At 40.3% G+C, this 27,031-nt stretch overlaps 1 protein-coding gene across 5 annotated transcripts in view; it reads right to left on the reverse strand.

Moving 5' to 3' along the window:
* Positions 1-27,031, reverse strand: part of PLEKHH1 (pleckstrin homology, MyTH4 and FERM domain containing H1) — an 80,494-nt gene that overhangs the window by 4,907 nt on the left and 48,556 nt on the right. For all 5 annotated transcript variants that reach the window (XM_071558135.1, XM_071558133.1, XM_071558134.1 and 2 more), the window contains 22 exons: positions 25,920-26,929; positions 22,586-22,664; positions 21,916-22,004; positions 21,249-21,399; positions 20,139-20,278; positions 19,240-19,350; positions 18,052-18,138; positions 17,175-17,336; positions 16,155-16,235; positions 15,043-15,222; positions 14,755-14,863; positions 13,736-13,848; positions 12,908-13,084; positions 12,008-12,105; positions 10,395-10,572; positions 9,824-9,979; positions 7,204-7,304; positions 5,092-5,233; positions 4,122-4,264; positions 2,931-3,060; positions 670-756; positions 2-148 (listed from right to left, as the gene is read on the reverse strand). In XM_071558135.1, the coding sequence (XP_071414236.1) occupies positions 2-148; positions 670-756; positions 2,931-3,060; positions 4,122-4,264; positions 5,092-5,233; positions 7,204-7,304; positions 9,824-9,979; positions 10,395-10,572; positions 12,008-12,105; positions 12,908-13,084; positions 13,736-13,848; positions 14,755-14,863; positions 15,043-15,222; positions 16,155-16,235; positions 17,175-17,336; positions 18,052-18,138; positions 19,240-19,350; positions 20,139-20,278; positions 21,249-21,399; positions 21,916-22,004; positions 22,586-22,664; positions 25,920-26,929 (3,671 nt within the window). The remainder of the gene's footprint in view (position 1; positions 149-669; positions 757-2,930; positions 3,061-4,121; positions 4,265-5,091; positions 5,234-7,203; positions 7,305-9,823; positions 9,980-10,394; positions 10,573-12,007; positions 12,106-12,907; positions 13,085-13,735; positions 13,849-14,754; positions 14,864-15,042; positions 15,223-16,154; positions 16,236-17,174; positions 17,337-18,051; positions 18,139-19,239; positions 19,351-20,138; positions 20,279-21,248; positions 21,400-21,915; positions 22,005-22,585; positions 22,665-25,919; positions 26,930-27,031) is intronic.

The raw sequence follows: 27,031 nt of genomic DNA on the forward strand, positions 1-27,031 counted from the left end.
CCTTAGGAACTGCCATTGTGAAGAGGAGTTTTTCAGTGCTGTTTTTTCCAGAACTTTTTTCCTTCTTTTGACTGACTACAATCATGAAGTCATCTCGACAGCCTCCAAAGGTCAGCACAGAGGAGTATGAATAAGAGACCTTCAAATGCTGCAGATAGAGAGTTTGATAAAGTCATAGTTCTGTAAAAAAATCAAAATGCCCATCTTAAAATAATGTGAGTTTATATTGCTGCTTCCTGCCAGAACACCAGATCTCCGGCAGCAGCAGGCACTATGGGTAGGTAATTGGCTATAAAGGTAACAGCTGGAAGAGAAACCTCAAGTGAGAATTGCATTTCTATTTTTTTTTCTGTCTTGCTCAATGCCTCACTGCTTCATAATCCAGATTTTGTTATATCCCAGATGGTGGTAGTAAAGCACACACGACTGAGATTTTGCAAGATGTTTGAGCAGGGTTGCTAGCCTACTTTACACTGCAGAGCTGTAGTTTTAGTTTGTCTATGTACTGTTCAAACATAGCACTGACTTCCCTCATCTCTTGACTTTTACAAATTAACTTCTGCATCCATTTGAAGTTAAAGACAAACTTTTACTGACTTTCAGTGGACTCAGGGGAATGTCCTTCTGTGGCAGGTAAGGTATTTTTCTTAAACAGTCTTCTCAACATACCATTGTGTTATAATCCAGTATGCTGACACCATCTTCATTCACAGCTATCCAGACTGGGCAGTCTTCCAATGAGGAAGGCAAAATAGGCTAGAGAGAAAGAAAATTATTAATTTAGGTATTTCTTGATCACCACAGAATGATGTTTCTGACATAAATGTTGTGTTTGAAGGATAAAGTGATGATGAGAAAGAATCCTATGGGCTTACTGGTGTGACCTGGTTTGATTTTTAAGAGGGCTTTTCTCAAAATTTTGAATAATATTTTCAGATTTATATACAGTTTTAGAGTAGTGGCACAAGAGATATAAGGATAACAAAGGATTTGAGATGAATTAAATTTCATTGGTGTAGTTAAAATGGAAGGAAATGCTAGGACAGAGTAATGAAATGGCAGCTCTGCTCTGCACAATTTTATGCTTCTCCTGCCTGTTGGTCAGGCTGCCAGTGAAGTCTGTTGGTTTCTATATCAGTGCACGCAGTACCACCACACCAATGCAACTGCATTTCTAACAGACAAATATGCATCAATTATCTGTTAAAAATGAGTTGTTATGACTAATCACATAGGTCTTTCCTAGGAATCTGCAATTATATGCCTAATTCCATAGGCTTTGTCATTTAACTGTTGAAAAGTTATAACTTAATCATCAGAAATACCAGTATTATTTAAACTGTGGGGGGAACTATTCTATATTCTCCTTCTTCAGTGTCCATAACTTAAAATGCCAGTAAACTTTTGTGCTTTTAATCCTGACAGTGGAAATCTCTTTTCGAAAACTTTTTGTATATTTACTCAAGAAGTCTGTTTCATCATTAGACTTTATTCCATAACTACAGCAGCTTTGACTTCAAAGCAAGAGAAATGTAACCATGGAGAAGACATATCTCAAGCTTTCAACAGGGGAAGTTTCTGCTGGGATGGGGAAGATGGTTAATGCCAAAACAAGACTTCTCAGACAGCCACTATATGCTAAGACATTAGTTCAGGCAAGGGTGATGGGTACAACCGAGGATGGACTGAGGGGTGTTAGAAGCTACTGGGAGAAGCACTCTCTCCACTGTTCTTTGCTCTCCTGCTGATACCTGTGGGCTGGCAGCTTACCCAACATGCACTTTAGCTTTTGCTTCTGCAACAGGACATTAGCAGTGCTTGCCTCCCTCATGTGGCAAGAAAAGCATCCTGCTCTGTGTCAAGCAGAGGAACAGGACTGAAATACCCATTTCCCCTTACAGTTAGCATCAGCTGCCAGCTGTGACTTATGGGGGACTCTTCCCTTCCATCGTTGTGGCAGTACGTAAATAGTACTTTTTAAACTATCATTGCAGCCTTGGGGACCAGGGAAATTCCTGCCTAGGAAAGCCTTGGCAAGGTTTGTAAGGACAGGTAGTACTCTGTATCGAGATCAATTGACACAGCCATGGAACCTTCAGCATTTTTGTACTGAACACTAGCAACCCCCTTGCCTGCCTTCTTTTTCAACCTATGTGGTACCAGAGCTGTTTGTTCAGAACAGACTATTCAGGTTTTTTCCCTTCCTGAATGTTATGGGTTCACCTAGGTGGGCCTAGATTTGGGCTCTGAAGTGTGGACTAGGCCAAAGCTGTCAGCTGACTTGAGCTGGGCTGAGCTAACAGCTGACCTCTTCTAGCCAGTAATTTTGTATTCCATACCACATTATGACATCATCTCCAGGGAAGTAGGAACCAGTGTGGGAATGGTTAAGGCAGTCGCTTCTCAGCCCTCCTCTTGGGAGGACACACGATGCTGTCCCAGGGGGGATGGAGAGGACCAGGCCCACCACTGGCTCACAGGGTACCTCAGGAAAGTAAAATGTCTTGTTCTGGGTCTCTCCTTTCTGCTTGGGTTTGTCTCCCTGGGGAATAAGCTTCTTCTTAAGTAATGTGTAGTTAGGACAGTAGAATTTGTGTGTTCGTTAAGAAGTTGAGGTGGGGAACTTGTTGTTGCAGACTTGTGTGAGTGTATATTTATACTCTCTTCTAATTGTCTCTTTCTTTCTGTGAAAAATATATGTAGATTTAGTAAAAATGCAGTTTGAAGTGTTTTTTTTTCTTTCCCCTCTCTTTTCCTCCCTTTCCCTGGTGTTAGGAGGGAGGCTTTTCTCTCTGTGCCTGGGGGGACTTGGCAGTTGCTTATCTCAAACCAAGACACTGAATTAGAAGCATTTTTCAAACCATGTTACCAGGTGTGTATCTGCTCCAGTAGTTCACTCTTCGCAACAGAAAAAAGTGTAGTCCAGTTACCTTAGCAGCAAATATTTTGGCTCCAAAGAGAGGCCATTTCCGGGCCACTGTCAAATAGATTCGAATGCATTCTGGTGAGGAGCATCCCTGCAGCACCATCCACTTGGTCGCCAGCCTGTCTGTCAGTTGCCTTGCAGAATCCAAGACACAAGACAGTATTATTTACTAATATTTTCCAAGGAAAGGTGTGTGTAGAATTGTAACCGTTCAGAGTTACATACCTCTTTACTCCAAAAGGGCTGCTCTACACAGCTTGTACAGACAGGGCTGTTAGCACTATCACTTACAAGGATTGTACAACCTGAGTTTATTTTAGCATTTTCTCTACTTCCATAATTATTTCTAGTTACACTGTAATGCCCAGGAACCCTACTCACATAGGGGTTGCTCACTGGTGTATTTATTTAACAACTCAAACTACAAACACTGGGGCAGCTGTTACAGTAAAACCCTGCCCAGCTTGTCTTCACATTGAGTTACACTCTCACCTTCCTTGTACCTTGCTGTAGGATGCTCTATATGGAGTGGCAACACATAGTAACTCGCTCTTGTTTTGGCTCACTAGGATGGTTTTGCAGCTACCTTTCTCCATGCAAGTGGAATTTGCTTCCAAAAGGAGGTAACTGTGTTAGCTCCACCACTGCATCCCTAAGTAGCTGCTTAGGTTCTCTTGCTTTAAAACAGATAGATCTGGGATCCGTAGCAGGATCTGAATTCTGTACTTGAGCTCTCTGCTTTGTCTGTGAGAATTTCCAAGTCAGAACATCAAAAAGCCCTACCAAAATAAGTCCTACCAGAATTACTGCATAGACTGAAGCAACTCATATGTGCTGGCTTTATGGCTTATTGCAAGTGTTAGGCATTTGGATTAAATTAACACTTCGGGGAAGGATAATACAAAAAATCAGAAAGATAATTCATCTTAGGCTTAGGTTAGTTTCTTGGAACCGAGATGCCTAATTTGGAAGTGAAAGGCCTGAACTTCTTGTCTAGGGGAAAATTAGTTGGTGATTTGGCTATCTTTATATTGGTTTTTCTTTTAAGGGAACCTTTTTGTGACATTTGTGTTTTGTTTAAGTTTCTACATTAAATAATCTTGACAGGGCTCCTTGAAACTTCTTAAATACAAAGACAGAATTTTGCAAGTCAAAACCGTTTTCAGTGCAAAGTTTTGAAGAACCAGTAATTTACCTGAGCTGTTCAGGAGTAATGTTTTGCTTGTAGTGTTTGGGGTAGAATTTATCTAAGACTTGATGGAGAAGATGCTGCATTTTCAGTTGTGATGCCCCCCCAGGACTTGCAGATCCTGGTCGATCCAAATCTCCATATTCCACCTAAGACAACATTATAGTGCAACAGAAATATGGGGGGTTTAATGCAGCAGAACATTCCATGAATTCCCATACCAAACTACTGTGTTTATTAGTCATGCAAAAAGATACAGGCTGGGGAATTAGGGTAAATGTATATCAAAGAGCAACTACTGAGGACCTGACTGCTCAAGGAATTATTTACTGATCTAAGAAAGTGAACCAAGATTTCAGCCAGATGCTTGTTGTAAGGAGACACATCTGTACAACTGCCAGGCTTTGGGCATTTATTTTCCATTGGCCAATTAAAACAACAGCATATTTGGATCATAGCCCCAGCTTCTTCATCTTGGTTCACACTGCTTTAACAAATACAACAATCAGTTTCAACTCAGTAAGAAACTATTATCCTGCTTATCATGCCCACAACCCACACTGTGTGTTTTATGTAGTCAAATGCTAAATGCAAACCTGGAGGTCTAATGTAGGATCCTACAAGATGCTTGTCATGAGTAGGAGGGTATTGGCAATGCAACAGGGAAAGTTTTTACTCTTAATGGAACTCTAGTAGTGGTACTATTTCCGTATCTCTACTAAGGTACCAATTGGAGCAGTTCTGGCGATATTAGAGCCTCACTGTTTTTTCTGATATTTTTCTTGAGAAGGAGACGAGAGGCACTCCTAGAGCAAACGGTATTCTAACAGATGTATATTTGGCATGGTACATCTCTGACTGTATTTTTGATAAGAAGAAACAATTTTGATGTAAAAGGTAGCTGCTTAATCAAAGATATTTAGTGCCCAGCTGAAGGAGGACAAAGGAGAGTATTTCTGCCCATAGCAATACCCACCTGAGCCATCAGAGCCACCATTTCCAGAGCTAATTCCTTATTAACAGGAAACCTTCCACTGGCTATTTCATTGCTGACTTGGAAGGCCAGTAGCAACCGCTCACGGTCTGTCTCACCCTTGGCTTGGCTTCGAAAATACAGTCTGAAAAGGAGGGATGATTGTGATGGTAAAAAGATACTGTAAACTGAAAGTACAACTGGAAATTTTAATCAAGGTGAGGCAAAATAAAAGCAGGTTATTCTTATTTTTGTATTGAGAGGGGGTACTGTAGAGATTTGCAAGCTGAAGTGCCTCTGTTTCAAGAAAGGTTTGGGCAAGGAGGCTCGAAATATGCTTTCTAGCTTTGGGACCTATTTGAATTCTGTAAGCCAACCACTTCTAGATGGTGAACCCTTATTAAACATAGCTAAATAAGGGTTCCTTGACCCCCATCAAGCACAGACAGGCAATACTCAGTTATGGCCTTCTCTGCTTATCACAGAAAAGAGAACTACCCCTGCTCTACACATACAAGCTTTTACAAGGAAGCCTTGTAGACTTGCCAGCTTGGACTTAACCACTTATTAAAAAAGACTTCAGTTTGCTTCAGCAAGACATAAAAGACCCAATTAGCAGGCTTTATTTCAAAACTTAAAGAAACATGCTTGTAAATCAAAGTTTACTACTATTTTTTTATTCCATTCCCACTTGCATTTTTTTATGTGGCAAGATTACCAATGGGAGTTGAAGATACCAGCTGGAGAATGCTTCCCAGAACCATTCCTTACGCATGCCAACTTACAGGCCATGGTATTTAATTCAAATATTAATTTAAAGCTGCATCTGTGGCTATATATTCCACAACACTGCATGAGATACTCATTTCAGTGGATCAGTTTGTTAACTTTTTCCAACTTTGAGATTAACAACACCATTAGGACCATATTGACATGTCTTTGGTATCAGAACAGCCCAACCTTGGAAAGATCTTATCAAAACATCCTTGCTGTCCAGTCTAGGCACATTGCAGTCCAACAAAATAATACTGCCAAGTTTCACTCCTGAAACTAATAGTGCCTTCTGGGTCAAAAGCAGTAACTTCTGCTTCCATCCCTATTATACCAACTAACAAAGTTGACAGAAATTTGTTTCCACCATTACAGTTAACAAAATTTTCATATGTTCAATAAAGAACTTTGTCTCTTCAGTTTTGGAGTAGCCTTAGTTTTGTCTGCTGTAACAGTTTCAAAATCTTTCACGGAATTTTTTCTCTCCCTTACCAATGGGGAAGGTTTGGGACCTGGCCCCTGCTCCTACTACCTACCCTTGGAGCCAACTAATAAAGGACGGCTAATGGCTCTGAATTCCAGCTTGATTGCTGGAGAGGATTTGGTGGTGATGGGGTAGGGCGGCGGAGAGTTTTTTGCTTCACTTTTTCTTTGCAGCTGCTGTGAGTGGGAGCCACCACTTTGCTGGGCTGGTGGAAGCATCTTGGAGGGAGCTCCTTTGGCTCAGCCCCCTCGATTCACTGTAATGCAGAATTCCTCTCTGTACTTTAAGTGATGAACTTGTTTCAGGTTTTGATTTAAAGCTTTGTTTTGTACTTCCCTTCTCTACTATCTTTCATCATCTAACTTTTAACATTTCTTTCTTTATGAAGTTTAGGCACTGCTGCTACACGTCTCTTGTACAGCTTGTGATTTAGAACATTGTTCTTGTATCTTTTTCATCTTTGTGATTGTTCACATAATTACAAGTTTCAGCGTATTTGTTTTTAATAGTGATTTTTCCTCCAGGTCTCTCTTCCTCTCACCTAATACACGTTATTTAATTATGTTTTAGGATCTAGGCAAATGAAATTGTGCCAAATATGTCTTATTGTACCAGAGCCGGTTCTTAACTCTAAGTCTATTCTGCTATTGCAAAGTGGTTTGGGCTTTACCTCTAGGCCATATGCTTTTGTATGTGTAACACACAAAAGTCATCACATCTCATGTAGGATTTAAATGCATCTTAGCTAAAATAGTTTTGGCACTAACAATACTATAAATTACTGGTCATCTACAGAAATATATGCAGTCTAGAATGTTTAACTAACAGGAATAGTGAGGCCACCAAATAAAGGACAGTACCTGTTCTTATAGGTCAGCTTCACAATTCTTGTGCCACCTTCGTATTTCCCAGGATGCAATTCTTTTAAGGCTTGTTCCCATTTAGAAATGACATCACAGATCTTTAAAAAATATGAAGGAGAGAAGAGACACAAACTGGGGCGAGATGCGTAGCCAGGGTTTGAGGGGCAAGTAAGTGAATAAAGTACTGTGGAACACAGCATATCAAGAAACAGACCGGATCAGCATAAACACAGTCAAAGGTGACAAAACACTTCCTTTCCTATTACACAGTATGTAAAAATTAAAGCGTTCCAACTGAAAACTCCATCTCTAATCTGCAGCGGTACATGTTTAAAGGAATTCTAGTCTGGTGGTAACTCTTGTGACTGTATCTACATTAACAAGTAGCAAAGCTCAGGAAAAGCACATAGGCACAGAAAAACACCCATTCCAAAATCTGTATGCCCACACTATACATGTTTTAAAGGGCTTTCCTTTGTGATTAGCTTTATTCTGGTCATGTGAGCTGAAAGCCCACTGCTATGTTGGATCACATCTTCCCGTTCATGTTTCATGCAAAAAGAATCAATGTTAGTCTCTCAGGTTACTCCTTAACGTGAGTCAAAGCATGGTCAATAGGAACATTGGTAGGATTGCTTCAGAAATGCCCTCCTGAGCCAAGCACTAGCATATCCCACGAACAGCAGCTGTCTACATGCATGGCTAAACCAAACCCTTGTTTAGTCCAGTCCTTTTATAAGTGGTCTAATGAAGGCCCCTACTTCTCTTTCAATGGTATCTCAATAAAAGGAACGTGAACATAAGAAGCCACATGAAATACATAATCAGATCTCTAAACCTCTCTTAAGAAGCTATTGAGATTGCCTTGGCAAGTAAATAATAACTAGTAAAAATGCCTTTGATTGTGTCAAGCTCCTTCATTTACTCTGATACCTCATCTTTCTAGATGGTGATCCAATTACCAGCAAAGCTCCAGATTAGCTGATCTATATCAGGCCAAGAAAGCAAACTATATAATTTGGCACTGTTTGTGGCTGTTTCCTTTTCAAACCATCTAATTCAAAGCTATTGGTATCTTTTCACTCTGTTGCCTAATGTGAAATTTTACACTGTGTAAAATTGATTAAGTTCCATAGAGGTATCAGAGTCTCTTCAAGGTTGTCACTACAACTATTCTTCCATCAATGCTGTATGACAAATTATTTTCCCAGATTTGTACCAAAATCTGATGTGCCTCATTCATGGTGAATAACCTGCTCAATTCAGGCAATCATTCAGTTGCAGAATGGGTAACAATCTCCTTATGAAAGACACTAACGTTAATACCTTAACTGCTTGCCCTTTCCTTGATCTGAGGTGCTCTACTCTTAAAGTGAAGCCATACTCAGTAGAGCTTTATCCCCTAAGTACACTCATCAGCAGTGTAGGCCTGAGTTACCTGGAGATGGCTAGGAGATACTTCATAATCCAATACAATTTATATAGACATGCCACAAGACTCACAGCCTAACATAAATTTGTCTCAATTAGAAGTGTCACATTTGATGTCAGTTGTGATATCTGATCATGGTGACTAGCTCAGTCATATTTCAATTTTGTAGTCAAGACAAATTAAACTTTAACTCAGATTTTAGCACATATTAAAGACTTTTTTAAAATTGACCAATTTATCACCTACTAAAATAGAACTTGCTTTGTATTAAGAAGTATATCAGATTAGACTGAGCTAATTAGAGGATCACAGAATCATTTAGGTTGGAAAAGACTTTTAAGATCTGAAAGTATAACCATTAATCCAGCACTGCCAAGTCCACCACTTAACCATATCCCCACGTGCCACATCTGCATGTCTTTCAAACACCTCCAGAGATGGTGACTCCACTGCTTCCCTGGGCAGCCTGTTACAATGCTTAACAACACTTTCAGTGAAGAAGTTTTGTCTAACAGCCAATCTAAACAACCCCTGGAGCAACTTGAGGCCATTTCCTCATCCTGTTATTTGGGAGAAGAGACCATCCACCACTTCGCTGCAACCTCTTTTCAGGTAGTTGTAGAGAGCAAAAAAGTTTCCCCCTTAAGCCTCCTCTTCTCCAGCTCCCTCAGCCTTTCCTCACAGGACTTACTTTCCAGACCCTTCACCAGCTCTGTTGCCCTTCTCGGGACTCACTCCAGCACCTCAGTGTCTTTCTCGTGGCTCAGAACTGGACACAGGACTCGAGGTGTGGCCTCACCAGTGCCAAGTACGTGGGAATAATGACTTCCCTGTCCTACTGGCCATGCTATTTGTGATACAGGCCAGGGTGCCACTCGCCTTCTTGGCCACCTGGGCACACTGCTGGTTCATGTTCAGCTGGCTATTGACCAAGTTCCCCAGATGCTTTTCCCATGGGCAGCTTTCCAGCCACTTTTCCCCAAGCCTGTAGGATTGCATGGGGTTGTGGTGAGCCAAATACAGGAATTAAGATCTGCTCTGTGAATCTTAATCTACAAAGACAATATTCAAGTTTATGTGATCTTTACTCATTAAGAAAAAACTATTAGCCATTTAGCAGTTTATTAACCATTTAGCAGTTCTTCAAAGATGTATACTGAAGGTAGCAGAGAAAAAAATAAAAACCTTCATGTTGCCCTGCAAACAATGTTCCAAATTCCTGCCAGAAGGATCATCTGTGAAAAGAGAAAATCCCACATGGGATGGCTTCCTTATTCCTGTCTCCTGATTCAGTCGCTGGATGAATTCATCAACTGTAGAAGAACCATCAAAACCTATAACCTGCAATGAAAGAGGAATTCAGGATACAAGAAAAATTCAAGAAACTCGACCTTGATGGGTATCACAACTAATGAAGGCTGGTTTCCTACAGATTAATGTCTCAGGATTAACTGCCAGCTCCAGTTTCAGCACTTGCATGTTGTCTCCCTTCACACTGCATTCTTTCCCATACTGAGACACTTTTGACAACTCTCCATTTTGTCCAGCTACCTCTTCTTTCTAAGACTTGTAGAGGTGGAGCTGGATTATTTTCATTTTCTCAGGGCAAACAGCTAAAATGACAAGGAGGAAAAGTACTGTCTATCTCCCAATATCTGATATGTATAAATACCGTGGTGCCACCCTCCCACATGAAGCAGGCAGATTCTGGTGCAGTTCTCTAGTGCCCAGAAGAAAGGCAGTTGTGGTGGCTCACCTGGTAGGTTCCATTCATGAAGTGCACTGGGATGCTGAAGGGGAGTGAGTGGTGGTAGGGATTTCGTAGCAGGATGGACACAATCTCCATCCGGGAGGGCTTGGCCTCCCGCTCTCCAACTTGCACTGTGCGGTCTACTGATCTCTGGCAGTAGATGGCATACTTCCCTATCTCACTCCTAGGCAAAGAGGTGGAGAGAACAATGAACATACTGTAAGTGCCATGAGCTCTTCAATTTCCCCTGCCATGGCAAAGCTTTCCTCCCTCAGGCTTTTGCTCAAGCAAAGATACATCTCTGTGCAGATACACTGTTCATCTCAACAGACTAACAGCTCAAGTGAAAAGCTACAGCATGTACCTGAGCTCCAAGAACCTGTAAAATTAAGGTAGATAAAAGACCCTTTAGGAATCACAGGGTTATTTCCCTGCTTCTTTTCTAGCCCTAATAATTGTTTCATAGCTGGATTGTACAAAGAAATTTCTTTTTTGCTTCTGCTTAACAGTACATTTTTTGATAAAGGTACTTCTGGGCTAAGAACCTGGTAGACCATCAGCATAATAATGCTTGAAACTGATGTAATAAATCCATTTCACAGAGCCCAGCACACCCTTATGAAATTCAACAGTCCCCAACAGCAGCTCCACTACTGCGGTGAATGGGCCACTCTGAGAGCTGATAATGCACACGTTTGAAGAGATCCCTAACAGGTTGCCTTAGCAAATAGAGAGAGAATCTGAACACTGAGGAGCACCTGATACCCATAATTTCACTTCTGAGAAGAAATAGCAAATGTGAGGCAGCATATAAAAAATAAGAGACTTGACAGGAGTACACAGATTTCCTTTGCAGTGCCAGGAGACTTATAGCTTGAGTACCAAGGCAGATTTAGGCTTATTATTGGATACGAATATCTGTTTGAAAGGAAATGAGTCTTTTACCTATGTCTTAACAACAGTACATTCTTGCAACAGACAACTAGACGTCTCTAGCTGTGACCTCCCCTCAAGGACACAGTGAGATTGCTGAAGTCAATATCACCATGGAAACAAAGAGCACAGCATGAACAGTGGAGAAAAACTTATTGCCCTTACTATAGATCTTGTACTGTTTCCTTTCAGGGGAAAATGTTACATGCCAAAGAAGTAACAGAAAACAGTACTAGCATTTATTTCAGGTTTGTTAGTTTTCTCTAGCTTTTTATGGTTTCCTGAGATGATCTCTGCCTCACTTTTGTTCTGTCAGTATGCCTGCTAACCTGACAGAAGAATGTAATTATCTAAAATTTGAATAATTAATTCTAATTAATTAATAATTACTTTAGTCCCTCTTTCTATCAATAAAAGAAAGTTGCTACATTAGCAAAAAAACTCCCTATGTAATTTCAGTTATATCTGAAAAAAGTTCTTTTGCTAGTATAGGTCACTCAGTTTTGTAAACTAGCTTATCTAAGTGACAAATTAATGAAGGAACACAGTTTTATACCACTGGGAACCTTCTGTCCTCTCTCTAAACATAGTTTTGCATATGCATGTTACAAATTGCTTCCCTCTTTATCTGCTGTGGATGCAAAGGCAGGCAGCTTAGCAGAAGAAAATGCTGTTGCAGTCCTTACCTGGGGTCTGCATGTCGCTGCAAGTGCTGTTTGATGTACCAGAGGAAGTGATGTTGAGGCAGGAAGAGAGGGGCACATAAAGCCAGGAGCTGCCAGCACTGTGAACATAAAACTGGACGTCACTCTTGTTCTTGTTCTGTGCTTCTTACCTGTTGTCTTTCATGGAATACTGCAATCAAAATGTTGAATGGTAACTAGTGCTTTTCAGAGTGATGGTTTTTAGACATGTAGTTCAAGATGCTTCAGAGGGAAGTGATGGTCAGACAGACTGCTCTTCAGTATCTCCACCTGGACTCTAGGAAGAGTTCTAAATTACTGGCTACTTCTGAAAATTTTGACTAGTGTAACCAGAGCTGAGGGAACAATTAAGACTTAAATTAATACTATGTAAATGCAAATCACAACAAAAAAAATACACTGGGGAATTTTGTTTCAAATTAGACCCATATTCTTCAACCTGATTTTAATTTCTCATTTGAGCTGGGAATACTACAATTATGTACATTCATTCTGTAACTTATGCATTTAATTTATCCAATAATTACAGTGCAAAATTCAGATTTCATGCTTAATGGTAATATTCACGATTTGTGTGCTGTTGATTATCTGAAATGGAAAACAAAATTGATACCATGTGACAGTTATAGCTAGGCAACACAAGCTATGAATTTTGATTCTCAGTATGGTCTGAATAGACTATTTGCACCTGGTAAATGGTTACATTTAAACTAAAATCTATTTTGTGTGCAGTTAACAATCTTAGTGTTTTTCTTTGCATGCCAGTGCTGAGATTCTCTTTTCTCTACCACAGCTTTAGCATTAGCCCCATCACCAGTTATTAAAAACCAGGAATTAAGTACCAAGTACTTCCAGAGCAGAAGTAATAAAAGAGGAACTGACCTGAATGACTGCGTGGTTCTGGGGTTGTCTGCAGCTGGTCTGTTTAACAAGCTGACAGTAAATTTCATTCTGCAGCTCAGTATGTGTCAAGCAGACCTGCAGCGCTGTCTGGGCAAGGGACACGTGGTAATCAATAGAGGATGCCTCCACGGGAACATTGATGAACAGCTGACAGGACTGTAAAAGGATGGAAGTTAGTCAATGCCATGAATACAGCACCTCTTCTCTGTTACTTTCCAGACCAGGTTTCTCAGATGCATTACAGACAATTAATAAATAACCTTGAGAGGAGGAAGGAGAATCAATACTTAATTCCCTGTTTAGTTATGGCAACTAGGAAACCTACTCAACCTCCCCCAGCCTGAGGAACTTACAAGTCAGCAAGAGAATCAAGGGGAAACTGTGCTTCCTGCCTTCCATGCCTGCGCTTGACCTTGTTCACAGTGTCCAGTCTCACTGCTGATCTTGCAAAAATGCAATCTCCAGTGGCTTCACCACTGGTTTTACTGATACAATGGAGTTTGCCAGTAAAATGTTTCTATTTTCTTCAGTCCAACTGTCAGAGTGGAAAAAGGAAGATACAGCTACCTTTGAAGCATAAAGTTAGTGGGGGACAGTACTCCTAAAACCAGATTCCACAAAAGGAAAGTTAAACTCCAAGGAATGAATGACACCTAAAATTTAATTGTCATATTGTAATTAAATGCCTAGCAGACCTGTCTAAAGCAACCAATAGTGACAGCAAATATTGGTGACAACACGACCAAACACTACTGTTGCCCCAACAACAGAACAAAATAACTGAAAACCATGCAATGCCCCTTATACCTTAAAAAGTTTCAGAGCTTCAGTCTGTAGAGCCTCTGACGGCAGAGTGGTGAGGGATGTGTGCAACCCATCTTTACTGTAGCACAACATAGGATGTTTCCACAGAGGAGAATCTGAGGTAGCAGATGGGCAAAAAATGCAGTGTCAGAAGAAAGGTAATAGTGCCCATTTTGACAAGGAGCCTTGCTAAAACAGCAGAGCACCCAAGGAAGCAGTGCCACACTGGGCCACGTTATCTTTGGTGACACTTCCCTGATTTCAGCAAAGCCTGCCATGGATAAGGAGTCACCAGCAGCATTAGCCATCAGCAAAAAGAAGTATTGCATCCTCAATCCTGCTACATCAGAGCTTCTCATCAGCTCTTACCAGGATTCTGGTATGAAACTGCTCAGCTGTGTGCTCAAATCAGAGACATTCTGCCAGGACAGCTGCCTGCTGCTGTTGTTCTTTTTTAGTGCATGTCACTGTTCAACAGTAAGCAAGGTTCACATATAGGTCCAGGAATATGTGAGTGTGCAGGAAAAGAGAATTAAGTATGAATGAATATGTTAATACCTATTTGAGAACATGGTGCATAATCATACACACATGAGCAAGTATCAAAGATGAGGAGGAACAGACAAGCATGGATGTATGTGTAAGGGTTTATATGTGCAGACAAACAGGTGTGGATGTAAGTGTGTGTGAGTGTATTTAGAGGAAAGAGCATGTGTTTGTATGGTCAAAATTTCCTGGAAAGGAAAATCAAGAGCAACAATAATAATAATAATAATAATAATAATAAAAGAACCCTCCAGTTCTTTATTTTAGTTTGAATCATTGTTACAAATATTTCAGAGGCTTTCATAAATAACATGACAATGCGATGGATTTGTGTGGGAACTAGGGGAGAAGGACACTATCATATGATGTACTACTGAAAAGCCCCCTCTCTCAACTTTGGCTGGCTTAAAAGAGGGAATTGAAATTACTCTTACTTATGCTTTGCTACCATGGAAGAGTTTGTGGTTTCTACTTACTAGCGTCTCCCTCTGCATCCAGTAGTTTTCCAATGAGTTGTTCATATGATGTGCCCACTGTGGCATTACTGCTGCCAGCTGCAACAGTCAGATGGTACAGCCAGGTATTCTAGGCATAAAAATGAGAACAGTGTGGGTCAATTCAGACCTCTTTTCTACAAACGGGTTCAGCTGTATGACCCATTTGTTCACTATTACCAAACAGACTCTTGTTCTCAAAAAAACAAAAACAACAACAACAACAAAAAACACAACAACAAAAAACCCCACAAAGACTGTCTTTTATACCTTCTCTTGTTTGGTGCGGATGAGTAAGTATGTGGGACTCTGGTCCTGTGGGTGAATCACCAATGTACAGTGGGATGAGAGAAGTCCTCCACCAGTGGCTTCATAATCCTCATCAGAGTCACAGGAACGGTCTACTTCTTCCACTTTGGACTCACGCATAGGCAGATGCCCTAGAGGACACTGTAAAGAGCAGAAGTGAGTTAGGTAAGTGTAGCTAATCTTCCAGCATGGACAGGAAACACTGGGAAAGAAAAGTCAGATCAAAATGTTGGCAGTTCTGTAAAATGTAAGGAATAAATAATAAAGTCAGTGTTTAGCTAATGTAATCTTGTATTTCCATAGAATCTCTTCTCTTTCATAAAGTGTGACACTTACAAAGTGTGCCACTACTTTTATTATTTTTCTTGGGAGAGTACCTACAGATCAGAATGAGAATATGCAAATAAAAATGGTTTTTCCCATAAGGTACTATTTTTTTTTCCATTACACTTGATGTCAGTTGCTCAGTATCTTGAGCCACTGTTTCTGATCCTGGTCAGACCTTCAACTCACTACTGGAAAATAAGTACTTTTAAAATTACATAAGTCAGTAGATTCAGACAAACAGAGGATATGTCCTGTGCTAACTCTGAAGGTCAATCCCAAATATGAACCACAGTATTTCTTGGTATTCTAAAACTTGGCTTTTGTCATCACCAGGACAAAGCAATGGACTATTGGTTCAAGCTTCCAGAAATGGAAGCACATTCCACTCATTAAATGACTCCCTTCTTCCCATATTGTTGCTGCTATTAATTTTCATGACAGTATGCAGAATATATCAGCTGCTGTATAAAAGTCTGCTCTAAAGGCTTCACAAGACCAAATGGAGAGGGTAAGAAACAAGATATGCAGTGATCTAAGAAAGAGCAATCACTTGCCTTTTAAGTCTGCTGTAATTTTACCTTAAAAAATTAAAATCAGAGAATATTGATTCTCATTGTGGAATAGATGCTGTTAGAAGACGAAAATTGTAACCAAGGAAGAGCGTGAAGCATGGGACACAGAAGCAGTAAAAATGTCATGAGAAATGGGAAAGGAGGTTCAGGAACAACAAGGGAAAAAGGAATTACCTTATCTTCATGATTTCGGTAGTAGTAGAAAGTTTTTCCAATCAGTGCACACCAGACCAGCTTAGAGTGACCATGCTTGACCTGTAAGGACAAAGAAATATATGTTTTTGACATTAGCAGTGTTACTGTAACGATTTCCTAGAATTTCAACTTTCAGTTCCACTCTCCCTTAAAACCTTGAATATTATTTGTTTTATGCTAATATGAAGCTCCTCTCAAAACATACAGGGGCACCACTTCCAAGAGCAGGTAAGTACATCCCACCTAAGTAGATGGGATATGGGTGCTTATGGAAATGGGTCCAAGACTTTGTGAAGTATTTTACTCATTCATAAGAACTTAACATTGTATTTCAGAATACAGAAATGATAAGAATAACACATTTAAAATTATAAAAACAAATCAGTTCATCTCAGCAGAAAAAGACCAGTCAACCCATAGTCTGGGGAGCTGCTTTCTATTGCAGAAGAGCAACCTTCAGATGCAGGTTGTCTTTAGCCATCTCAGATGCAGATCAGAGTTACACTAAAATATTCATAGTAACTTGCAATGCAAAACTATGGAAATGGTATACAGCATAAGAATTTTCAGCCTTTGTATTTTCCACCAGTGTGCATGCAGTCTGTTATGACAGAAATAAATGCTAACCTGGAACCATACAAACCATTTCTTTGAAACTCTCCAAGTTACAGACCAATTAAATATGACATTTAACAGTGTTTCCTGATTTTTTTTACTATGTTATGCTGTGAATCCTCTTGAAGAAAAGCATACATATGATAAATACCTGTTATTACTTACTATTTCACAAAGTCAGTATCTTTCAGTAGTCTCTTTTGTCCCATTCCTTATCATTTATATAAATGTTTCACTTTCAAATACAGAAATCTACTGCCACTTTTTTCTTCCCCCACTCTTCTAGGGAGTATAAAAATACTAATTTCTTGCTCACATTTACTGTGCAAACCAAGAAACTGGTCCACTGTCAATACTGAGCTAAAGTATGATATATTATTTTACCTTGGTTAGCCAACCTTTCACAGTAGGTTTAGCATCACTATGAGGAACACCAGTAGGACTGGTCACTTGCACTCTCAGGATACTCTGTAGGACATGAATCCATTCCTCCAGGATATTGGGTGAGTCTGCTGTCAGGAAGTAGGTTCTCTTTTCTGTCACAAGCTGGAAGGAAAAGGAGTGAGACAATAAAAATCTGTGTACCTACAAATCTTTTCTTCAGCTGCTGACTTTCTCTATCCCATACAGATTTTTATTTGGTCATTCAGCAGGGACTTTTTGAGGGTAAAAAAAAACGGTGCAGATCCTCAAAGTCCAAGTGAATGAAATGAAACTCAGATTGATGAAATTCTCATAGGTTCTCATGCTGTTTCTATTGGATATTGTGACTCTGTGTTCTCTCATCCTTTCTTGTTTTTCAGTGCTGCTGCTAATTTTTAGTTTTAAAGGTATCTACATAAATATGAACATGCCTTCACTTTGTATTGCATTCTGCATTCACTACCTTGTAACTAAGATGAAAGATGCCACGAATTTAATAGTATTAAGCCTTAATAACTTCAGAAGGGAGCTCACAGGTCAGGCTATGTGCCTTTCAGAGTATGAGAGAAATTTTAATGCTGCCTTTATAACAAAATCCTCTAACAATAATGATTTAAAACTGAATCCAGTGATGGGCTAATTTCTAGTACTTCAAAAGTCAAATTCTAATGGCAATCCAACACTTCAGATGTTCCTTCAGATCCTCCAGGATCTGAAGTCAGGCTAGAGATCTGGTGAGAAGGGTTTTTCAGAAAGAGGAGATCTTAGGTACTATCTCCCTCACCCAGCCACTGAGTGTATGGTTGGTTATCTGCAGGATAAAAAAAGCAATGCCTACCTGGAATGTTTGGGACCCTTCACCTCTTACAATTTGGCACGACGAGTTCAGCTCCATCTGCCCTTGTGGTTTGCGGATAACATCGCTCTGGAGGAAAAAAAGCAAATGGTTTTTTCCTGTAGGAAATGTCAGATGGATCTTACCTATATACAGCATAATATGTATGTGGAGGCTGGAGTCTACATTCATGAGCTGGAAGGGACAGCTGAAGGTTTCCAGGCTGAGTATGAGACAGTTGTGCTCCCATTGCAACGACAAAGTAAAAATCTCCTCAGTAGTGGCAGACAACATAACAAGGGTAATGGTGACAAATACTGTCTTATGAAGTTCAGATTGGATGTTAGGAAAGAAACCCAAACCATCAAGAAACCAAAGCCTTTCTCACTGGGAAGGCAATATAATACCAAACAGGTACCAAGATGGTGGCTGAATTTCCACCTTTAGAAGTTTTTGAGATTCAGCCAGACAAAGCTATTGGTTTGGGACAAAACCAACTCAGCTGATGACAGTCCTTCTTCAATGTGTTAGCTGGACTAGGGTCTTCCAGAAATCACTTCCAATAACAGTCTAAATTCTGAATATTTATGAAATTATTTATATACATACACACACACACATATATATATGTGTGTATATACATATATGTATAAATGTATGTATGAATATAAGATATATACATGTATAATCTGCTTGTAGATTCTGATAAACCTAGTATCAGAAATAAAGACACACTGTGCTCTAGGATGCATTTTTTCTTGTTAGAGTATGGCAACTGAAAAAATGAAAATAAATCTTCTCAATATTCTTGACTTGTAAGCAAAGATGTGTATATACACAGAAATGCTGTGTAATTATGCAGGTATGGAGAAAATTGCTGTCCAGAATAAAAAATTGTGGAAGTTGAATATCCCTAAATATATTTCTCTGTAATGTAGCTAAATACAGCAGAATAAGGAAAGCAAATAATAGCAGTATTTTATTGAACATACAAATTGTGATTGCATGAAAGCTTATTTTCAATTTTACCCTAGTTTTCTAGTACTTTCATGTCCATGCAGGAGGGTGAAAAATTAAAGAATCCAGCTTTCTTCCCTCTGGAATCTGTAGTTTTCCTCAGAATCTCACATACTGACTGATGAGTATTTCTCTGTGCCTCCAGAGAGGGGAAAATGTATCCCAGTGACTTACCGGAGACTTGTAGTACATGATTTGTCTGTTCCTAAGGACAAACCATCGTCTCTTCCACATCTTTACCTGGCTGCCCATTTTGAGCAAGTAACCCGATTTCTCCATGGGTTCCTGGAGGGCAAAAAACAAAGGGGAGATGTTGGGAGAGGCTTAGCTTTTCCCTGCAGAGAGGAGATTGTCTTGCACCTCTCAAAATACCAATGAAAGTGTGCTGAAATCAAGTTCAGATATTTGGTGCACCTCCATCTTTGTCTGCTTTATTGAGTAGCAGCCACCCAAGGACAGTGCTCTCTGCTCAACTTGCAAAGAGTCCTAATCTGTGTAGCTGCAAATACTACTTTGTGTTGCTTTAGTAAAGAAGGCTAAAGATCTGAAGATCATCTCAATGGTTGTTTGATGCATTGTAAACTTATTTATCTTTCTACCAAAGCACTGATTTTCCAAATAAAAGTGAAGGCTGTCTCTGTGTCATGATTGCACTCCTTTTCCTTGTCTGCTTGATCTTTTACATTCAAGAGTATACAATTTATTGCTACCTGAGCTTGACATTTTTTCTAGGCCAAAATATTGTATCCTTTCTCCTTTCTTCCTCTGAATTTCCAAACTTGTTTTGTCCCAAAAATGTAAGGCCATCATTAAAGTAGAATATGATTAGAGGAAACCAGTACAGACCATCAGGAAAGAACACAGGCCTTGATGGATATATCTAACCACATAACAGAAATTGCTCCTTCTTCTGAAGCATCACAAGGTGTCTTTTCATACCCATCAGCTGGACCAATAGCCCAGTATGTTAGCACATAACTTTGCAGGGGATAACTCAATATATTGCAGTTATGCATTTTCAAGGCCAAGGCATTGTTTGCAACCCTTTACAACTGTAATGTAGCAAGACTTACAGTGCAGATTCCACCATCAGTAGAATAGGAAGATGTTCTCTGTAGCTTATGTTCTGGCTCTGAATAGTCACCATCCAAGGAACAGGCATCAGGAGGGATGGCATAGTCACTCTCAGAGCTCAGTGAAGACATAGATACACCTGTTTAAAATAAAGGAAGGAATGAGATTCATGTCTAGAAAGAAGAATGCACTGAATTTTTAACACACTGAAAATGTTACTGAGTTCACCATTAAGGCTTCTTTTGTTAAAGAAGAAAAAAATCAGATCAGACTCTGGAAACTGAAACACCACTACCCAGACTTCTGAGACCTCTCTTCTTTTTCCCTACAAGATAAGTAGTGAAAGTGAATTTTGGATACTGACAGTGAAGTAAATTCATTGCTGAATAAAGACAGAATAAAAAAATACTACAAAAAAAGAAAATGAACAGATTGTTTGCAGCTGTAAACATCCATTATAAAGTCTCAAGCTAAGGTTCCAGCTAAGGAAAAGGCTCTCTCACTAGTAATGGGGCTTTGCTGGCTGTGAATCGTCCATGACAACGCACAGACACATCAACCAAGGTATCACAACAGAAGACTACAAGAAATATGGTTCTATTTTACTGACTACTAATTGTAATGAACATTTCATTCAAAGATCCAGTTTAGCCTTCCCAGCAGGCAAGAAAAAATATCCTAGTCAGGACACAAAGCACCTGATACCTCTTAAAGACATGAAAGATTTCCTTACTGGTCAAGAAATTACCAGCAAGTGGCAAAGACAAAAAAAGCATTTTCTTTATTGTGTTAGCACTAGCTTGTTTCCAAGGGGAAGTCACAGAAAAGGTACAGATGACTGGATATGTGATGAATTTGGGAGATCAATCCTCCTCACAATCTAAGTCTAGCAATTGCCTGAATGGAAATCTATCAGCAATAAAAATCATTTGAGAGAACACACTTCTTCTGAGTAGCTGTTGATGTGTCCACACATTCTGGGAGAACTCCTTAGTAGCATCACCATGGCTAAGCATTTGCCTGGCACTGGTGATGCTATTCAGGGCATCTTGTCTCCCCTGTGATGACGAAAGAGTTCATCCCACTCAGTAGCAATACTCCCATTTTACCTCTCTTCACTGCACGAGGGCTGCCTGGCACGCTGGCTTTCCTGTTCTCAGATCCAGCAGCAGAGGTCCTGAAGCTGGCATGGGAGCCACAGTCATCATCGGATCCTGAAGATTCATCTAAGAAAGGCACGTTGCTTATCTGTATGGCTTTCTGGAAAACAGACTTATATGGTTAGCGTGTGAGAGAAGAGTTTCTCCAGGAGAATCCCTGCTCAATAAGGAGGAAGTGCAATCAATGCCTTTCATTTTCACACCACCTTGCCCGCTTCTGCCCCAGGGTTCCTCATTTCTTCCCCTTCTGGTCTGAGACCTTCCAAGCTGGACTCTCTAGTCCGGTATATCTGGATCTCCTCTGGTTACACCCTATAGTGTTCCACAAGTCCTGCACTCTGTTTCATTCTTTAGGCTGCACCCACTATCACCTCTAGGTTTCTACAGCCCCACAGTGCATACTGCAGCTTCCTGGACCAAATCTTGCTGCAATGTTCTGTATTCCTAAATACGTTTATCATTTGCTACTCCTTCTGCTTTCTTTTGGTATCCAGTACCTTCTTGACATTCTCTAATATTCTTTCATTCACTGCACAGCTTCATCCTGTTTTCTCTCAAATTACTAGCAGGCCTGGGCCATGCTTTTCATAACAGGAAAAGTGAAGTAGCTCCTTACCCCCTTCAGTGTAGTGTAGACAGGCACGGTGACATTTCTGTAGATGAGACAGGTAAATGGCCCAGAAGTTGAACACGAGAAACTGGAAACTGGGAAAATTCAGAGATAAAGCAAGAGAGCAAATAATAGAAACTATAGAAAAGGTGGAAGTTTTAATGAAGTAGCACATGGAGGACTGTCATCCTGGACAATCTGGCCACAAAAAGGCCAGGGAATGTGTTATTAACTACATGCAACTTCCAGAGAGAGGTGCAAAGTTCTCCTCATTGAGCCTGTAAGATATCTTACCCACCCTGGGTTCCCCATGGTACCATGGCAGTCTGGTGCACCTTCTCCAAACAGATCAAGCCCTAACAGGGGAAGGTGATGGTGAATAAGACTAAAATCAGGTCACAGACATGCAGAGACAGAAGAGTGACTGCAAAAGTGATGAAGAAGATAATGTAATCCCTGAGGATGTCACTGAATGCAGAGGCACAAAAAGTCCAGCATCAACCATCCCTGAGATCAGATGTATCCTCCTCCTGCCCTTCCTTTATTGTAGCTATCTATGAGATAAAATTTACTTTGAAAACAGACAAGGATATGAAGAAATGTAAATAGCCAGAAGCCCAGGTCCCACACTGTCACCATAAACTACCTCTAAATATAGATCTTGTCTAGAACTTACAGCATCTGGAAGTATCATTCTCCATGGCCACTTCAGACAACCTCATGCCAGACTTGGCCACAGCATAGATTCGGCTCTCCTGAAACAATAATACCATGAATAACAATGATCAGACAAAAGTGTGAGTCTTGCAGAAAGAAATGTTCATGTCACAGAATCACACCAGTCACACCTTTGGGCAGGAAGGAGGGGCTCTCTGAGATTGCTGTATTCCACCATGTGTTGTGTGAATGACCATTAGTGGAAGCATGTTACTGTGTGATTCCCCAGCTACAGAGATGACAGGCACAGACTGGAACACCTACATGCAATTATCAATAAATTACTGTATCACAGCTTGGAAAAAGATGGGGGTTTTCCACTTTATAAGCAATGCATTAAAATGAATCAAGAACTTCCATAAACCAGGAGAATTTATTGAGTCACTGCCTGCAAAGGATGCTCATTCTCTGACAAGGGAATGAAAAAAAATGCCTGGAATGATTTCAATAAGCCCATGTCTCAGTTATAACAACATACAGAGCCTTCAGTTCAAAGGATCTCCAAGTGCTTCATGAATTGATTACAATTCCAAGGGGGGAGCTCAAATCTGTATCTAAATACAATGTTATGACTAAGATATCAACCAGACTGAAATGGGTAAAACCCAAAGCTAAGAAACCTCTTGCTACTTCTAAAAGCATACAATAGCTAGCACATGTAATACATACACATTAAGGTACCTAAGACTGCAAAGTCAAATACGTAAAAAAAGAATTACAGAATTAGTATTTTCTGTTATGTATTTGCATTGCAATTTACTCTGCAAATCCTTTTCCCCAGAGAACTCCTACTCAGGGAACGTAATGGATATTTGTTACTGATGAAGCTACTATTTATTATTCTATTAATAATTTATATTATTCTATTAATTATGATTTCTATTAGTCTATTATTTATTTATATATTTAAATTTGCCTCCTTTGGATACTTACTTAACTCTATTCTGAAGAAAAGATGCTAGATTTTTCATGTGGTGTTCCTGATTGTAGCAATGCAATGCTTCATAAAAATAAATAAAAAATTTTTCAACAACCCTGTGAGGGTCATTGATGGGTGCTGTCAGTGTTTTTCAGAACTCAGACATAAGTTCTTTGACGTATTCAATAACTTTGGAGTACCCATTTCCAGATGTCCAAGTTATGACTTTCTGAGAATTTGCAGCAGAGAGGTGATCAGTGCTTCTCCAATCAAATTTAGTTGCCAAATTCAAGTCAGACATTCAGAAGGTATGTGTGTGGAGCTGATAATCACCTGTGAAAAATTTAGCTTAGAGGACTAGAAGAACCTTACATGGGAACTCTAGATCAGAAACAGGAATATTAGCCAATCTCTGAGTCATATTTCTTTTTTTCCAAGTGAGTACCTTGTTCATTAAAACCTTTCTGACTTCTGCAGCAAACGAGACAGACATCTGGAAAAACTGCAGTTTCAAGATACTACACTATCCACCTTCATTCCCTGCACAGTTCCATGTTATGGACTGAAAGAAAAGAGTTTCCTTTGGAAAAGCAGATCTGATTATACTGGGGCTTAAATTGGTATCATATAGAATACAGATAAAGATCATAATTAACACTGAGCTTTGCTTGAAAATAAATTTATAAAGCATAAGAATTAATGAGTGCTTGACTTTGCACATTCAATAAATCACTTGCTTGCCTATGCCTTCAAAAAAAGCAAATAAAAACAACAGAATAATCTCTTTTGATAGTACGTTGATTTCCACCAGGTGTGCCAGTTAAGCTGACACAGTCTTTGGCCTGTTCATGAGCCAAAGTTGACAGGGGCCCTTGGGAGTCAGTCCTGAAGGGCAAAGGAATCCAGCAAAACTGAACATTCCTCAATAAGGCAATCTTAAAGGTACGGGAGCAGACCATGCCCATGTGCTGCAAGATGAGACAGTGAGGAAGACTGGCCTGGCTGAACATAAAGCTTTGGCTGAACTCAGAAAAAAAAAAAAAAAAAAAAAGGAGATTTTCTGACATTTGGAAGAAGGGGCAGGCAACTCAGGAGGACTACAAGCATATCATGAGGTTAGGCAGGGAGAAAATTAGAAGGGCCAAAATCCAACTAGAATTTCACCGGCTACGGCAGTAAAAGACAACCAAAGATTTCTATAAATATATGAGAAACAAAAGAAGAACTGCCATCCTTTATTGGATAAAATGGGAAACAGTAACAAAAGGATAAGGAAATGGTGGAGATACTTAATGTCTTCTTTAAAAGTAAAGCCAGTTGCTTTCCAGGTACAGAGTCCTCCAAGTTGGAAGATATGGATAGGGAACAGAATCAAGCCCCCACAAGCCTAAGGGAAAATGCTCAGCAACCTGCTACACCACTTGGACACACACAGGTCCGTGACGTCAGGTGGGATTCACACAAGGGTACTGACAGAGCTGGTGGAAGAGCTCACAGAGACACTGTCTATCAGTTACCAGCAGTCCTGGTCAACTGGGGAGGTCAAAGATGGCTGGAAGTTGGCAAACGCTACACCTGTCAGGGCCAGAGGAGTATCTGAAATGCTACAGAACTGTCAGCCTGACCTCAGTGCCGGAGAAGGTCATGGAGCAGATCATCTTGAGTGCCATCACATGGCACGTACAGGGCAACCAACAGAAGGCCCAGCCAGCATGCATTTGTGAAAGACAAGTCCTGCTTGACCAACCTGATCTCCTTCCATGACAAGGTAACCTGCTCAGTGGATGAGGGGAAGGCTCCTAAACAGTTCTATGACTAGCAAAGAATCCAGCTAACATGTAATTGAAACCAAGAACAACAAACTCATCTCTCACATGACATAAGCAACAGGACACGTGTACCACTTTACCAAAGGTTTTCACAGTTTTTCCAGTAGCAACAGCACACCATGAGACAGGAATGCTCTAGTATTCAGAGTTTTTTCCTCACTCTGGAGCTATCTGGTCTCATCCACTGCACTTATGATTCACTTTTCTATCTTAAACACATGACAACAGAACTAAGGATTAACTTTTGATGACCCATAACTATGAACGACAATGCAGCACCTCTTGACTTCCATTTTTATTCCCATGTTTCTTGAGTACTATTTTTTAACATGGATTTTTTTTCCCCTTATAAAGAGAAAAGAAGAAAAAAATTGTCAGGGGAACCAGCATGCCCCATGATCTGGAACTGTCAGACTTGGTGGTTCAGGAATATAACCTGTGATGTCCACAGGTAACAACAATTGCTTGAGCTGTTGCAGCCTAAGTACTGGGTACTACTCAAAGATAAGCAGCACTTCTCAAACTGTTGTTCTTGCATATCTTACCCATGATGGGAATCTGTGCAGTGGTGGTGTTGGGGGTTTACCTCCTGGGTCAAGCGTGCCAGCTTCAGAACTCACAGCTTCTCTTTGCCCTGCATGTGAGTGGTACATTTCCTCACACACTCCAGCTTCTTCCCTCAGCAGACCACATTCTGTCTCCATCTTCTTCAATACTGCATCATCATCAATGTCTGTCTCCTCCACATGCCCACAGAAGACTGAAGCATCTTTTATGGGCTGGAAAGTGCTAGTCTCTAAGTGCATTACATGATGGAAAGAATTAGCCCCTGGCTGTGGTTGGCTGTGATGTCTCTTGGCTAGTTGGATACTGTCTCTTGGTGTATTGGGTGTTCGTATTTTTGGAAAGGTCATACTACTCCCAAGGCTGCATTCCCTCCCTGTACAGGAAGAATGTGCTGTAACAGCTGATGCTGATACAGCCAGGGGTGGTTCAGTAGTTTGGAGGTGGCCCTCAAGCATGCTCATTATTTCTCCAGAGGAAGAGGAGTCCAGCCGGTGGGAGCACAATCTGGCACTCAGATCATCAGAGAAGCAGGTGCCATCCAAACCCACTTGTTGCAAGGTGTTCATAGCACTACAGTGTCCTTCCAAAGATGACTGGAAGGTCAAAGCCTCAAGAAATCTTGTGGTCTCAGCTGGAAGGTCCACTGATACAGCATCAGACCAATCCAAACCATGTTCAGAACGTAAGGCTGGGAATACATCTTTCTCTGTGGAGAGATTCCAGCTTGATGAGTCAGACACGAGCTTCACTGTACTCTGGGAAAGCAGAGAATTATCCTCTCCCTTCTCAGTAAAGGAGTCATTGGCAAGGACTGTATTTGCTGAAGAGAGGACATGTTTGCTAGGTCCTGTCTGACACAGCTCTCTGAAACCAGGTGCAAGGAGCACAGATTTCTGATCTATCTTCTCGGCAAAAGAGGTCTGTGATGCTCTGGACTTCAGGGAATTGCAGCTCCAAAGAGATTCCAAGGGGGGAATGCTGGTCATATCTACAAGGGAGAAGAACATATGGTTAGGGCATTCAAATGCTTTAGTGTCTTAATTGTTGCTTCTTAGTGTATGTTCATTCCAGTTGTACTTCAATTGCACCC

The sequence above is a fragment of the Pithys albifrons genome, chromosome 6, assembly GCF_047495875.1.
Source record: "Pithys albifrons albifrons isolate INPA30051 chromosome 6, PitAlb_v1, whole genome shotgun sequence".
In the NCBI taxonomy this organism is placed as follows: Eukaryota; Metazoa; Chordata; class Aves; order Passeriformes; family Thamnophilidae; genus Pithys; species Pithys albifrons.